This window comes from Astatotilapia calliptera, chromosome 11 (assembly GCF_900246225.1).
Source record: "Astatotilapia calliptera chromosome 11, fAstCal1.2, whole genome shotgun sequence".
Classification (NCBI taxonomy): domain Eukaryota; kingdom Metazoa; phylum Chordata; class Actinopteri; order Cichliformes; family Cichlidae; genus Astatotilapia; species Astatotilapia calliptera.
Genome location: NC_039312.1, coordinates 1,270,282 through 1,286,417, shown reverse-complemented (window position 1 = coordinate 1,286,417; position 16,136 = coordinate 1,270,282). Strand labels below are relative to the sequence as shown.

The 16,136-nt window shown below is 42.0% G+C and overlaps 1 protein-coding gene across 5 annotated transcripts in view; it reads right to left on the bottom strand.

The window, feature by feature from the left end:
* cdk14 (cyclin dependent kinase 14) overlaps positions 1 to 16,136 on the bottom strand; it is a 224,853-nt gene that overhangs the window by 49,424 nt on the left and 159,293 nt on the right. For all 5 annotated transcript variants that reach the window (XM_026184457.1, XM_026184458.1, XM_026184462.1 and 2 more), the window contains one exon: positions 7,250 to 7,389. In XM_026184457.1, the coding sequence (XP_026040242.1) occupies positions 7,250 to 7,389 (140 nt within the window). The remainder of the gene's footprint in view (positions 1 to 7,249; positions 7,390 to 16,136) is intronic.

The following is a 16,136-nucleotide window of genomic DNA, read 5'->3' as shown; positions in this document are numbered from 1 at the left end:
TATGATTGTTGGGTTTTTCTCTGTATCTATTATTGTAGGATCTACTGTACAATGTAAAGCGCCTTGAGGCGACTGTTGTTGTGATTTAGCACCATATAAATAAAATTGAATTGAACCTGCCACCCTCATGGAGTCTGTTTCTGACAGTGCACATGAGTAGCCTGTGGGGCTTATTTTGTGGGGCTTTAGCAGGTCATAGGATGCTGGCCTTCTATGGCCCTCTGCAGGTCTGTCTCCTGGTGTCTCCGCCACACTCTTGGGACTAGCGTGTTAGACGCAGCACACCCACTTGAGGTGTCATGGATGGATGTGCAGTCCTGGAACAACTGGACGACCTGTGCAACCTGAATTAGGTGCAAGCACGACCTCCTGCTATCAACAGTAACAGGACATGAACGGAATGCAAAGCTGGAGAGAGCAACGGTCTGTGGTCACTAGGGCTGCCACGATTAGTCGACTAGTCACGATTACGTCGACTATCAAAATCGTCGATGACTGATTTAATAGTCGACGCGCCGTTTGAAGCTTTGTAAGATCACAAAAGCCGCAGGAATAAGTAGCAGGATTTAAGAGTGTAATAACGGACTGACACAGAAGATGGCAGCACTGCATGTACAAGGATGCCAGCTGCCGTTAAACCCCGAAGAAGAAGAAGCTGTGTCCCAGAATTCATAGCGCAGCCCAGCTCAGTTTCCAACAATGGCGGCAGCTAGTTAGTTTTAATATTACTCTTATTATTCTTTCTGGGTCACAAAATAAACGTTTAACATATTTTCAGGCGAGAATGTAGCTGTGTAAACTTCAAATATCTGCTGCTGTTTATGACTACGTCCACACGTACGCGGGTATTTTTGAAAACTGAGATTTTCTGTTTTCGTTTTAAAAAATAATCCCGTCCACACGTAAAGGCAGAAATGAAGGAAAACGCTGCTATGAACATGCCAAAGCAACAGGTGGCGCTATATTCCTAACCGTGTAGAAATGTTGACCAGCCTCGGTGGGAAATAGTAAACAAGGATGGGGCATAGAAGCAGAACCGAGTCGTATGTGTGGAGGGACAGTAACTGTGTGTATATGTAAGCATTTAAACACTGCAGAGAGTAGAATTAACAGTAACAGTATTGTAGGAATTCATTTCACCGAAACAATAACGTGGCGCACAGTGTGACGTCAAAAACGGCGCACACCTTTGACGCTGCGTTTTCTGCGTTTTTCTCGTCCACACGTAAATGCAAAAACTGAATTTTCAAAAATATCCACCCTGGCCGGAGTTTTTAAAAATCTCCGTTTTCAGTGACCGAAAACGCCGTTTACGTGTGGACGAAAGGTGCAAACGCGTAGAAAAATCCGCGTTTTCAAAAATACCCGGGTACGTGTGGACATAGCCTATATCTGCTCAAGACACCACATATTTTCAAAAGTGCTCGGAGACGTCTGTTAGCCACCAGCTCGATAGCGAGCCGGGGGCAAGGCTCACTAGAGCCGTGAGAACACCGGACTCCCGGCAAATCGTTTTCAAACCCACCGCCGTCTTTCGCTACTCAGGTTAAACATGATATATGAGTCACTTAGATCACTTAAAAATGTTATTTGTAATATGTAATGTTATATTTTTTTTAGTATTTTATTTGTTCCTGAGTAAATCGGTTTGGCTGAGATTAAAGTTTTCACACAGCTGAATAAACGTCAAGCAGACAGCTGATTATCAGAAGTGTGAGATGCTCGAGAATTTACTCCAGTGTCCTGTTATATTTTAGATAGCAAGGAGTTTATTAAACTTCACAATCTGCAAATTTCATTAAAATTTAACAAACTATCATCTTGTCTTTATTTTTAGTTAGCACTTAACTTAAACACTTAAAGCTGTAAGATAATGATAGTTAAATAAGAGCAGATGCTGCTGGTGCAAGAAGCTGAACGTTTTACGTCCAATGGATGATGATCTGACTAGTCGACTATCAAAACAATCGTTTGTGGCAGCCCTAGTGGTCACCACCTCAAAAACATCCTCTTTTTGATTGTTGTCCACTTTCAAAGCAGGTGAAATGGATTCCCACTGGCCTGTGTTTACATCCTGACTGGACAGACTGGTATCACTGAAATTGAAAAACGTTGTGTTACACTGTGACGATCGAGTCTTCCCTTAAGTCTCCTAGGCAGTTTCTTGTGTGGATGAAGACAACAGATACCGCTTGGAAATGGAGTGCCACCGAAATATGTCACGAAACCTTAACTGACCAATCAGCATGAAATGACCAAGTCTTCCTTTTTCGCTTCAGACACATTATCGATGCGGTGTTTAAGAAAGCTACAAAAAGTAGGGGGTTCATTTAGCTCTTTATTTACTTGTACTGACTGACCCCTGAGCTGGGATAGGCTCCACCCACTCCAGGCTTTTAGATAAGTGGAAGAGATTGGATGGATGGACTGACCCCTGTTGAGCCCTCAGCTGAATTACAGCTCATTTCTATACAAAGGACTTAATAGGAATGCCTTCCCTGGATTCAGTCCAAACAGAAGAAGGAACGGTGACCATTGTTTGCAGTTGTGAAGCCTAAACTGCACAGCGAGGCAGATGATTATTAATCATCAAGGGAATTTGGGGGGATGTGAGATGAAAACAGAAGAAGAGCAAACAGCGTCAGGGTTTTCAAACTGGTCGAAGAGCATTAGCATGTTTCATTTTTGGTTAAAAATTTGTAAATCAGTGTGGGGATCCTCTATCTTTGAAGCTCCTTTGGCTCCTTGTCTGGAAAACAATAAGATTAAAAAGCTGCATTTATAACCAAATTCCTCTGGGGGTGGGAAATGAATCGACGCTGTCCATTGTGAGGAGAACACATCTTCATCTCTGACTCTGAAATAGTTGCAGAGTTTTGCCAAGAGAGCAGTGGAACTGGAGGACAACTGCTGTGTCTCAGTACTTTAATGTCTGTTCCACATCCAGCCCTGAGAGAGGGGACTTGTATTTTGCTTATCCAAAGGCCTTTGCACTTTCTCCATGCACTGCCAGACACCCACACACTCTCACTCAAATCAAATTAAAAATGTCACAAGGCAATCCGCACAGTTAACAGCAACCTCGGGAGCTCCATTGTCTCAGTAATTCTTTCATTGTTCGCTGTAATCTGTCTGGGTATTGTCTGAACAAATCCATAATACACAGGATAATAGAGCGCACAGTTGACCATAGAAAACACATTGTTCGTCAGGGAGAACACGAGACATTTCCTTGACTTTCCTTTGGCGTGTTTGTCATTAGAAAAGTCAGGATCTCTTTCATTTGGTTTATTTTAACTACACGGCAGTGCAGCATGTTTCTGGCGGACCGTTCCCATTGGCTCCTGTTTCTGCCAAACAACACAATCACTATGCTGCAGTCGCAGCCAAATACTCACAGCTGGAGTAATTAGCCACTTCTTTATCTCACACTCACTCTTCATTTGCATAATTTTGACACATCCTTCCCCCACGATACTGAGATACCATTTTCCTGCTTATCCACTCCTGTCCTCATTTTCTAAACTCTTTTAATTCACTCCCATTCTTCCCTCAGTTTGCGCCGCTGCTTCTCCTGTGGCACACTTGCATGCCGAAAAGAGAGAGATAAAGCGAGCATACAAAAATCAAAACGAGGCATCTCTTTCCTCTCTCTCACTGACCGCTGCCTTCTGATTCTTTTCAGACACGACAACCTGCTGGGTGCTGATAACAGGATTAATAATACTGAAAAATCCTAATCGGGGGGAATTAAAAATGCAGTTCTGTCATTAAAATAAGCAGCGCGTCAGTGGTGGCACACTCAGGTCTGCTGAGCAGGCTTTTCACACTACTAATGAATTACAGCGTAAGGGATTTACACATGTATCTGTAGCTTGTCAGACAATATGGATAGGCAGTCATCTCTGACATACTTTCAAGCATTTCTGTAGGATTAATTGAAACGTAGCCTAACTGTGAAGCTTTGCCTAAAGCCGCTGACTGCTGCGCCCAAAATACACGAGCTTCCAAAATGAAGATGCGTCGAAAGCTGGGGCTTCTTTACAGAGACACGCTCTCTCTGGGCAAAATCAAACTCAGCGTATGGCAGTGGACAGCAGAGGTCCAACTGGGCCTACTGTCTCATCGGCATCCACACAGCTGCCTTCTTTTCAGGCATAGAGAGAGACGACTACGATCTACGTGAGCTGAAGAAAGCCAAAAAACGGGATGAGAGGCAAGGCAAAAACATCCTTTTCCACTTTTCAGAGGCTTCCAAGAGAGAGCCTTGGCAACAAGTAAGAGACACACAGAGGTGACAGACAGGTATTAAACACACACCTGCACCTGAATCACCCTGACCTGCAGTAATCATGGAAGCAAAGCCACATCAGAAGAGGGGAAATGGGCACACGCACACACACACACACGCACACACACACACACGGTGCTAACCGCTGCATCATCGCGTCTGTGTAACTGTTAATATTTCTACAGTGTGTAATTAATTAACAAGCAAATTAATGACTTAATTGAGCATTCAGCACAGCAGACTCCTCAGTGCTCGCAGTCCATTAAATTAACATCACACCATTTCACCGAAACAATAACGTGGCGCACAGTGTGACGTCAAAAACGGCGCACACCTTTGACACTGCGTTTTCTGCGTTTTTCTCGTCCACACGTAAATGCAAAAACTGAATTTTCAAAAATATCCACCCTGGCCGGAGTTTTTAAAAATCTCCGTTTTCAGTGACCGAAAACGCCGTTTACGTGTGGACGAAAGGTGCAAACGCGTAGAAAAATCCGCGTTTTCAAAAATACCCGGGTACGTGTGGACGGAGCCTATATCTGCTCAAGACACCACATATTTTCAAAAGTGCTCGGAGACGTCTGTTAGCCACCAGCTCGATAGCTAGCCGGGGGCAAGGCTCACTAGAGCCGTGAGAACACCGGACTCCCGGCAAATCGTTTTCAAACCCACCGCCGTCTTTCGCTACTCAGGTTAAACATGATATATGAGTCACTTAGATCACTTAAAAATGTTATTTGTAATATGTAATGTTATATTTTTTTTAGTATTTTATTTGTTCCTGAGTAAATCGGTTTGGCTGAGATTAAAGTTTTTACACAGCTGAATAAACGTCAAGCAGACAGCTGATTATCAGAAGTGTGAGATGCTCGAGAGTTTACTCCAGTGTCCTGTTATATTTTAGATAGCAAGGAGTTTATTAAACTTCACAATCTGCAAATTTCATGGCATAGAGAGAGACGACTACGATCTACGTGAGCTGAAGAAAGCCAAAAAACGGGATGAGAGGCAAGGCAAAAACATCCTTTTCCACTTTTCAGAGGCTTCCAAGAGAGAGCCTTGGCAACAAGTAAGAGACACACAGAGGTGACAGACAGGTAATAAACACACACCTGCACCTGAATCACCCTGACCTGCAGTAATCATGGAAGCAAAGCCACATCAGAAGAGGGGAAATGGGCACACGCACACACACACACACAAACACGGTGCTAACCGCTGCATCATCGCGTCTGTGTAACTGTTAATATTTCTACAGTGTGTAATTAATTAACAAGCAAATTAATGACTTAATTGAGCATTCAGCACAGCAGACTCCTCAGTGCTCGCAGTCCATTAAATTAACATCACACCTGACTTGAATTCGGCTGAATCTTTGAAGTTCTCTGCGTCCGACCACTGTGTGGTTCATGTTTTACGTTTTCTGTCCACTTGCATTTCTGTGCATCTGTGATGGACCAACACTGACCTAACACTTTCAACTGGCGTATGAAATTGACCCGACACTGGTAATGAGAGCTGGGTTTCCAGCTTTCAGCGACCAAGAACCAAAGGTGGCGTATCAGGTCAGGAGACTTGTGGTTTGTTGGCATGCGTATGGTTTTGTGCACCCCGGGCTCACACTGTCAAAGAGAAGTTCTGTGCAAACTGCAGCTGAGCTTTTTGGACAAGCTTCACTAACCGCCCACACTCCCCACCAGACATTTTCCTCTTCATCACATCCTGTACTATTCACTACTGAGAGCCTTCCTACTATTATGTGCTGTTCTATTGCACAGTCATTGATATTTTCTATTCCGCACTAATAGAATACTGCACTATATGGTTCTAATGTGTACAAATATATACTATATTTTTGCATTTAACTAACTCTGCATCATTAAGCTGTCTGACGGCACCGTATGGCTGAGACAGCTGCAGCTGGGCTGTGGGGTTATAAGGAGTGTCTTCGTCCTTGCAGTTCATTTTCACAGTCAGATAAAAAAAGTAAAGCATTGTGTGTATAACATGTGTTCAGAATTGAGTTATGACTCCAAGCACAAATGTGATGTCTGATGCAAAATGCAGCAATTCAATGCAGAGCATTTTGAAATGTGCTAATTGTCACCGAGAGCTGTGTGCTGGAGCAGGTTCTGCAGAACACGCTGTTAATGATTAAGTTCAGTGGTTCAAACTACAACAATTAACTTCCTGTTATTTTCAGAACATTGCAATGGATTTGCCTCATAGTTCTCAGGAGCTGATGCTAAAGCTAAGCTACATGTTAGTGAGCTTCTGTACAAACATAGCATAGTTTTTTCAGTTTTCCACACTACACGCTCACACAAGCCGCACACTGTCAGACGTGTTGGCTGAATAAACAAACACTTGGATAATAGATTTTCAGTGAAAAATGCTTGGACACACATACTGAGGAAAAGCTAAATCTCACTGCTGCATCCAGACTTCCATCTCTGCACGGCCATCTTGTTCGGGGGGTTTGAATACAGCTATGTTAAAACTGAACAACAAAGACTAACATTGTCCAGCTGTTGTTTTTAGAGTGTTTAATTTGATACATAGCAGTGATTTTTTGATTTAATATCACGTGACTGACAGACACTTGCTTATGTCAGGTGAAAGAAAGAAAAGCGTGTCCCTTCAAATTTAAATGACTCGTCTCATGTTTCTGTATCTGTTTCATAGCCTGTTTTGGATTTTTTCCAAAGGATAAAGTTAGAAGACAATCATGGACAGTCATGACTTGAACTGATTCATGATGATGTTTTAACTGAGCACAGACCTTTTTATTTCTTTAGTGAGCAGACAGCATTGAAAAGGACACAAAGTTAGCAGAGAGCCTTGAACTGGCTTTTCCTTGGGTGTGGGCAGGATCTCAGCGGTCTCTATCAGCACTGTATTTCAATACATGGTGGCAAATGGCTGCGACACTGCAGGCAATGATGATGTGTTACGTACTGTCCTGCAGCTCCCAGAGCCGTGGAGGAAGGTTGCTGAAGTATTCATGGTTCAGTGCTGCCTGAGCTGACAGCCGGTTCTTTGGGAAGCACTGGAGGAACTTGGAGGCCAACTCCTCAGCATGGTCCACATAGCCCAACCTTAAACACACAGTTACACATAGTCAGACACCAGAGTGACACCGAAAAGACACGTGAACAGTATATCTGGAGATACATTCATTGGAAATAGGCAGTAAAGGCATCCAAGTAAAATACAGTCAGTTTGTTCTAAACACAGACAGAGCAACTTTCTCCAAATCACAGAGTTGCTGACAACAAGCAGCAAGCGGTTTAATTATGCTGAAGGTTTGCTGACTCGAGAGGAAAAACACATCTAAGAAACGCACACATGCAAAAGCTCACACCTTTTTCTTTTGAGTCTGAATCATACATGTTGACTGGGTCACCGTGAGAAACAATGAAGGGCCTCATTAAAGAAAGACTGTGTGTGTGTGTGTGTGTGTGTGTGTGTGTGTGTGTGCGTGCGTGCGTGCGTGCGTGCGTGCGTGCGTGCGTGCGTGTGTGTGTGTGTGTGTGTTCGTTCGAACTGGGAGTCACTGAACTCCTGAACCAGCCCAGCTAGCAGCGCCGAGGGAGAGGAAAGATTGAAAATAAGCGAATAGCAACAAATTCAGGCAGTAATGAGGCATCTACTGCATTAAATAAACATGATGTTATTCTGCGCTGCTCACCGGCCCCACGCTCGCAGTACTCAGAACGCCTCTCATGTTCTCTGGGTTTCTCGTGGCTGAGTCCCTAGTCAAGCACTCTGACAGCCACTCCCATGACTCTCAGAGGGGATCTCGACTCAACTTATCAGCGGAGAGATGCAGGGAGGATAACTCTCTGTTCAACTCATCAACGCCACTCAGAACAGAAGCAGAGATAAAGTTAATGAAGTCCATCAGGGCCTCTACAAGCTTCTTTCTCATACTGGGTGTAACTTTACTGAAAACTTTGAAGACAAACCAGACAGTGTGTGAAAGTGTACCGATAGATTAAGGCCTGCTGTTCTACGGTTTTGTGTTTTAGAGCCAAATGATAACATTAGGATTAAGATGAAAGAGGTAACAGCCATGATTTTGTGCAACTATTTAATATTTTGGAAGCTCAAGCAGACAAAATACCACAAAAAAGGTTAAAGAAAGAGCTTCATTAAACAGAAAGCATCCAGGTGTCATGTTTTGCTGTGTGGCAGGCAGGCGGAAAGACCCAAATGACGGACGATTAAACTCAAAGCACAACTTTATTCGCTGGATACACTCGCCATAAGAAATTACCTCTACAAAAGACTCAAAAACCTTGTACATGAACTAGAACCTAAACTGGACTCAGGAAACTGAAACTATGAAACACAGGCAACTGAGGAAACATAGGCAACGCAGCGACTCGTGGGATACAGGAAAAGAAGAGAGCAGTCATGGGAACAGAGACTAAACACAAGCTAAGGGAGGAAAAGCTACGATCACTAGGAACTGCTCTTGGGTTTTTTAGTCTTTAAAAGGAGGAAAAACTAATCAGGCCTATTGTCCAGGCTAACAGTAAGAAAACGATAGTTATTTATATTAAAGAGCGTTTTCTAAAACTATGCTCTTCAATAATCAAAGTGAATTACACACTGTGGCTGCTGTTAGCAGCACTAGCACCAACAACCTCGTTTCCTTGCAGGTTCACATCCAAACACCTGTGTAAAACATGGTTACTCATCGCTCCTGCTCAGGGATTATATGTTGGTTTTCTTAGTGGCAGTCTGAAGGTAACCATTCATTCTTTACTGGAAAAGAGAGAAAGCGCACTGCTGCCTGCTAGAGCTTGGGACTGTAACATCCTAGACCTCCACTATCCCACCTGTACAGTTTACAGGTGCAGCTTGCCAGTGTTAGCAGATAACTAAACACTTCATTCGATCCTCTAAATCTGCGGTCCCCACCCCAGAACCAGTCCGTGAGCTGTTTGGCACCGGGCCGTGAGAGTTGAGGCTCGGGTGTGGAATTTATGGTTTTCAGGGTTTTTATCGCTAACTCGGTTTCCCTGGGTTTTTTCCCGTGTTGTAGTTGTGTGTCTTATTTTGAAAGGAATATTTACACGTTACCATAGCGACCAGAGAGCATTAAGGGGAAGAGAGGAGAATAATACTCTCAATGTTGTTGGCGCATTTCAGGAGGACGCTGTGAATAAAGTTACAGAGTTACACAGTGAATTCACGTTTATTATTATATTTACAAAATACCACAGTTTTTGTCTTCGTCATATTATTTTATTTTATAGACCAGCGGACCGTCGCAGACCGGCCTTTAAGGTGTTGCAGTCCGGTACCAAACGACTCACGGACCAGTACCGGTCCGTGGTCCGGGGGTGGGGGCTGCTGCTCTATATATCGTCCCTGCTGGCTACAATACATACATCTGAATTTTCACTACCACACATGAGTGAACAACATGTAACTGAAGCCACACCAGCTCACACGTTGCTGTAACAAAGTCCTTGTCCAGTGTTGGGGAACCAGGACGTCTTGATGAGAAATGAGGCTACTAAAACTAAGGCATGAGAACATTAAAGTAATAGACAAAGAAGCACCTGGCAGCTCAGCGCTATAATATTGAAGCTGGAGACCCAGAAGCTGCAGCACAGTGGAAGCAATTGTGAGCAGTATGGACCAACTGCAACAGCAGCTGCATCTACTGAGCTGAAGATGAAAACTGTGGCCGAAGTCAAGGTGGCCTCCAAACCAAGAGCATCACTCCTTAGGTCACCGATAGTTAGGGCTGGGCGATATGGCCTAAAATCCACATCGCGGTATAATTTGAAGCATGTGCTGTAACGATATATATCACAATATATTCTTTTCTTCTGTATAACGTATTTTCCACACTATAAAGACTTAAAATCCTTTAATTTTCTCAAAAATTGAGAGTGCCCCTTATGTATGAATTCTGGTTGTGCTTACTGACCTCGAACCGATTTGGGCAGAAATCTGTTAAAAAATGTTTTAGTACAACTTTGGTAAGCCGCACTGCTTGATGGATCGTCAGAGCATTACGGCTGCCGTAGTGAGGAGCTTCGCGGAGTAATCTGGGTCCAAAACTCCGTCAGCTTCAGGTCCCAAAGTCAAACAAACACTAAGAGTTAAAAACGGTCTAAATTCTTTCATCTTTAATAAAATCATCAGCGTTGCTGCTTTACCAGGTGTAACAATTAAGTTTTACATCCATGAAAACAGAATTTATTAAATTTAACGGAGTTAGAAGTTAACAGGAAGTTAGCTCGCTAGTTTCCACCTAAACATGACCTACCATGTTCTGACTGAGAGATTTTTGAAACTAATTCAAACGTACAGCTCTGCTACCACTTCCAACATAAATGAAGACAGAAAACTAAACAGCAGTGGCGTTTGCAGGTTACTGAAGTTGGACTACCTGCTATATAATGTTGTGCTACGTGATTGCTAGCTAACAGCTATGTTAGCATAACATTAGTTGGAGGATGAACGCCAACTTTTTTCCACTTGATAAAAGTTAACATGAGGGATTCTGGTGGTCAGGGACAAATGCAATCGCATAGCAGGATGCTGTACACGGGCCAAACTTCAGTCAGGAGAACAACTGAGATCATTCATCCACAATACGAGGTTAGTTATTAATATACTGAAACAACATGGGAACAGAGCAGCTGCGAGAGAATTCAGCATTAATGAATCAATGTTACGGAAGTGGAGGAAGCGCAGTTTTTGGCTTTCCCCATGTTTCAAAAGTGCTTCATCTCTTTGCTGTGACTGTCGCCCGCCATAATTTGCAGATGATAATGGTTGTAGCCGCTGCGATGCTTTCGACCAAAACAGGTGCAGCTTGATGACATCATCAACATGTGCTATCGCGGTAGAGCGATATAGTATCTCTATCGTTGGCCAAATTTATATCGTTTCTATCGTATATCATTTATATCGCCCACCCCTACCGATAGTCCAATCAGAGGAGGCGCTTGCAGATCTGCCTATTGCAGATCTATATATCATCCCCACCTCCAGTTTCACTAAAACTGAAAAATTGATATAATTAGCCTGGATGTAAACAGGGGACACTAATTTATATTACTGTGAGGTTAATATGACCATGTCCCAAACTTGCAGCTGGAATGATAAACTCTACTGCATTAAAAACAAATCTTCCAGTGAAACCTTATGAACGTGCCTTTGTTTAGTCGCAGTCTGTAAGTGAAGCTGGATTCAGGTGTTGTCTTTTCTCTGCAGGCGCACAGAGTGCAGGCACATAGTTGTTGGTGTGAAGTCTCCTGGATATCAGTATGTTGGCCTTTGAAAGCTGCTGATGCATGGTAGGTGTGCATTCCTTTCTGCTATTGCTGCCAACTTAGCTGAGCGAACGAGCCAACATCTGCATTAAGATCGATAGTGTCTCCTGTGGCTATCAAACAGATCTAGGTGATGACACATTCACAGCAGGCTGAGGCATTCCTTCTTCACTGGAGCATGGCAAGTGCTTTTTCATGGTAATCCATCAAAATAACTACAGGAAGGACTTTCGAGAAGCGAGGGCGAGGAGACCACCTGCCTCTATTGTCTCGTCACCACAACTGAAAGTAGCAGAGGAGACCTTTCATCTCGGCCACTCGGAGCTGTTTAGGTAGAAAGCTTTTGTGTTTTTTGTCTGAAGAATTTCTATGAAATGCTTTCACCATGTCTGACTAATTTAATGACGAGATTGTTGAATAAAAACCAAGTGTGAAGGCAGCAACACATGACCAAACAGGCCCCAGTGCAACTGATCTGAGGATAGTAGTAGTAGTTTTCCACCTCACTTTTCGTTTAATAAAGTAATTGTAGTACTCCGTGGTGAGTTTTACCACTGGCATATACTCCTGCTTATACTTAGTCTGTGCACATCGCAGCAACCTCATGCACAAAGACTACCCATCCATGTTCCTTTAGTACCTACAGACCATCATTTAAATGTCAAAGCCAGCCTGGGTTTTTATGTGTACCCCATCTTCTAATGCAGGGGTCTCAAACTTTATACATAAATATTTAAATAACAGATCTGATCATCCAGTTGTTCTCCCTCTCGCCTCCAGGGGCACTGGGGTTCAACAGGTTATGTGTTTACTGTTTAATTTCTTTGTGAGGTATGAACGGCCATAAGGGAAATTTGTAGGAAAAAACTGCAAAACTTGTGCAAATACAGTTAAAAGTAAAGATTTCTGCTTGTGGTTGTTTGTGTCGAGCGGCAGATCAAACAAGAATTATAAATGGCTTCCAGCGCACGTTCAGGCCTGCGAGACTCATTTAGACACTCGATATCACTGACATGCAGACAGATGATAATTTTACGTTTTAACTCATTTATTCACTTCTCTCGACACGCTTGTCTTTAAATCGGGCTTCACGTCTCTCTGGCCCGTACCACAGAACGTCTGCCCCCCTTCCTTCTTTCACACAATGGTATGATCCCAGTGTGTCGTTGCGTGTGATTGGCCACATGGTGTGTCGCACCCCTGCCTGCATGGATTCACAGCAGGGCTGAAGTTTCGTCTCCCACGTACTGTTGGGATATTAATAATATGACATTTTTAATGGGCCAGATGTGGCCCGCGGGCCGTACATTTCACACCCCTGCTTCCAACAGGATAATGCACCATGTCACATGTTCAAATCATCTCAAAGTGGCCAATCAGACATCAGCAGTCACCAGATATAAACTCAAACCTTTGGAACGGTCGAGCCACATCATGCATGTACAGATCTTTGAGGAACCACCGTCCATTTTGAATCTATGCCACAAAAAAGGTCTGACGAGGTGTAACTAATGAAGTGTCCGCTGAGTGTATTTTTAGGCCCTAGCAGCAGTTGGTGTGAAGTGAGGAAAAGATCTGGTTTACATTTCATTTGCATTTCAACAAAAACCTTTCATTTCAAAGCTGCTGTTGTTGCTGCGACCTGACCACAGCGCCGTGTTTTGTACTCTTGTCACCTGTGACACAGACTTTAAATGCAGTGCTTTAACAAAAACTTTGCCTCTGGCCTTTGGGGGAAACAACTGTACTACAATACACGTCAAAGCACACAAACACATAAAACCCCCATAGACACAGATTGATTTCCTGTCCATCAGCCGTCCGCATTTTCACAGCTGGAAGAAAAACAGTGCAGCAGAGAAAAATGGCTGATGGAAACCAGAAACACAGAGAGCACGAGGGGGTGAGCCAAGTCTCAGGGCAGGACATAGCGAGTTCATATCGAATTCACCGTTCCCTGGACTGTGATGAAAGGCAGTTGAGAGGAAGTGATGGCCATTAACATTCCACCTCACTTTCTTTCTGCAAATTTTTATTTCCTCCTGGACTCGAGAAAATCAGGAGACTGGGAGGGACCGAGGAATCCACCGCAGCTAACATTTATGTCTGCTTTTCATTTGTCCTCGGATGCTTCAGTTCACTTCTTTAACCTCCTAGGACCTGGCGTCCACATATGTGGACATCACATTTTGGGTTATCTAGACCAAAATACTCAATTTTGCCTGATATCCACTTACAAGGACATTATCCTGCTACTGTTCTATCAACATTTTAAACGAATATCTTCAGATGTGGCTCTGATTTTTCTTAAAAACAAAAATAAAGTAAAAAAAAAAATCTGGTAATTCTTTGTTTTTACATTCATCGGGTCCCAATCAGCCCGAATAGCAAAGAGAAATTAAAAATGCTGCAGTGGAAGAGTTCGGGTCTCAGGAGGTTAAAGGATCCTTCTATTAAAATCATTATACTCTACATTAGTTGCTTTCAAATCAAACCCATCCAACTGAAATACTTACTCTGAGAACTTGTGGATCAACTCTTTGATATTTGGATCCTAAAGTAAGCCTCTCAGAAACACGTCGAATTTCATACCATATAAAACACCAACCAGCCAATGAGCAATTAACTGTAAGTGTTGGGGTCAAACTGATATCCCCAGCTGATGTTACAACCCAGCGTATAAGCTTAAAATCCCAAGTGTTTCAGTTACTAATCAGTTTATATTATGAACCCTTTCATGCATGAATTATGACAACCTCAATCAGGATTTTTATCCATCTTTAGGCATGAAAAAAAGATTTTTGAACTTTATTTTTTAAATGTACTTTTCAAAGAGTTTGTTACATGTCCACTTAGGTGGACAACAGACGTTCTGACTTATGAATTTAGTATGGAGTGGCACATCAGTGTTCAACGTAGTGGTTTATGTGCAAGTATACCATCAACACTGACACAAATACACTCTAAAAAGTAATTCAGAGGCTTAGTAAATATCACTATAAATATAAGTTAGATGAGCTTGATAGACTCTGTGAATATCCTTTTAGTAATTATTTGAGTTTGATGAGCTGAAATAAATTTTACTAAAATGTTAACATATGTGTTTGTGTTAATTAAGGTATTTATTTACATTTATCTCAGACAAAAAATTCAGTATGTGGTTCACAGAATACCTTCTTTGCATGTGCCTAATATTTCTGTTTAAAATTGAATCTAAATATTTGAGAATTATGTATCTATACTCATCAGTATCTTGTTCTAAAATCATTAATTATTCAAATCAATATTATTTATTGTCAGCAACTACAACTGAAAAGTGTAAGTAAAACACGATAACGTGGAGTAATTGAGTACCATGAGCCTTTGTTTTGTTCATTTTGTTTTTTAAATACTCTGAGCGTTTGTGTTTGCGCTCCTGGTTTGACATTCATCCTTCAGGTATGTGAGGCTTTGAGCTAAAAGGGGAAAGGCTCTTGTCTTTTTAGTGCTTGTTTATTTCGAGTTATTGCCGTGTTTATGAAAATACATTTTTCATTTGGAAAAATGTTAACATGTGGTCATTTTTCATACATGTATTATGAAACACACGACTACATATCAGTTGGTCTGGTTTAGACTTAGACTACCAGTGAAATATAATAACATTCATATTTGAATGTTAGTATTAAGTACAATTTTGATTACGTTCAGTTTACAATATTAAATAAATGGAACAAAAATATATCTATATTTCATGTTTGTGTAACAACTACAATTATTCATTTCAACTTCATATGTTTAAGCTTTAGTTATTCAATTGATCAAGTATATTGAACAGATTTGACTGGTTTAAAAATGTAAAAATGTCAGTCCACTGTAGTGCCCACTACGTGTGAAAGGGTCGATATTAATTTGGGGGTAAAATGTATAACTGCAGCCAGGAGAACACGACGGCGTGGAGCATGAAATAAGTGCTGCAGGGATGATGTTTTGTATGTCATCCCAGACGTTAGCATCACTGTGGCCCACTTGCTTCTGCATTATCGTGTAACATTAGCTTCACATAAGGAGAAATAACAGTTTGAAGCATGAATACACATCGTCAGAAGTAAAACAGCAACATTAGGATCTAAAGTAAATGAGACCATTGAGGTAGAAGTCAGCGTCATCACCACGAAACGTTTGTATTTTGTATCATACGACATTAAATGTCCTCAACGATGTCTGTACTCTCTCTGATCCACTTGTTAACAAATGCATATTATATGAGAAACTGTGAAAACATGTAAGGGTTACACTGAATAAAGACATCTAACCAAGAACTCATCCAGAAAGATCAGTGATTTGAAGATGAGGGAAGCAGAAGCTGAAAAACCATTTCCAGGTTTTAGGACTTACTGTCCAAAGATAAAAATCCAAGTGTAAATTCGAAACTAACTCCCTGGTTTTCATGTCCTGGCACTAAAGAGCACACACTGAGGGCATGTTTTCTAGCTTTGAATCTTGTTATTGACAGTTATCATTATAAAATAAAATACACTGATGCAGATGACTCTGGCGAT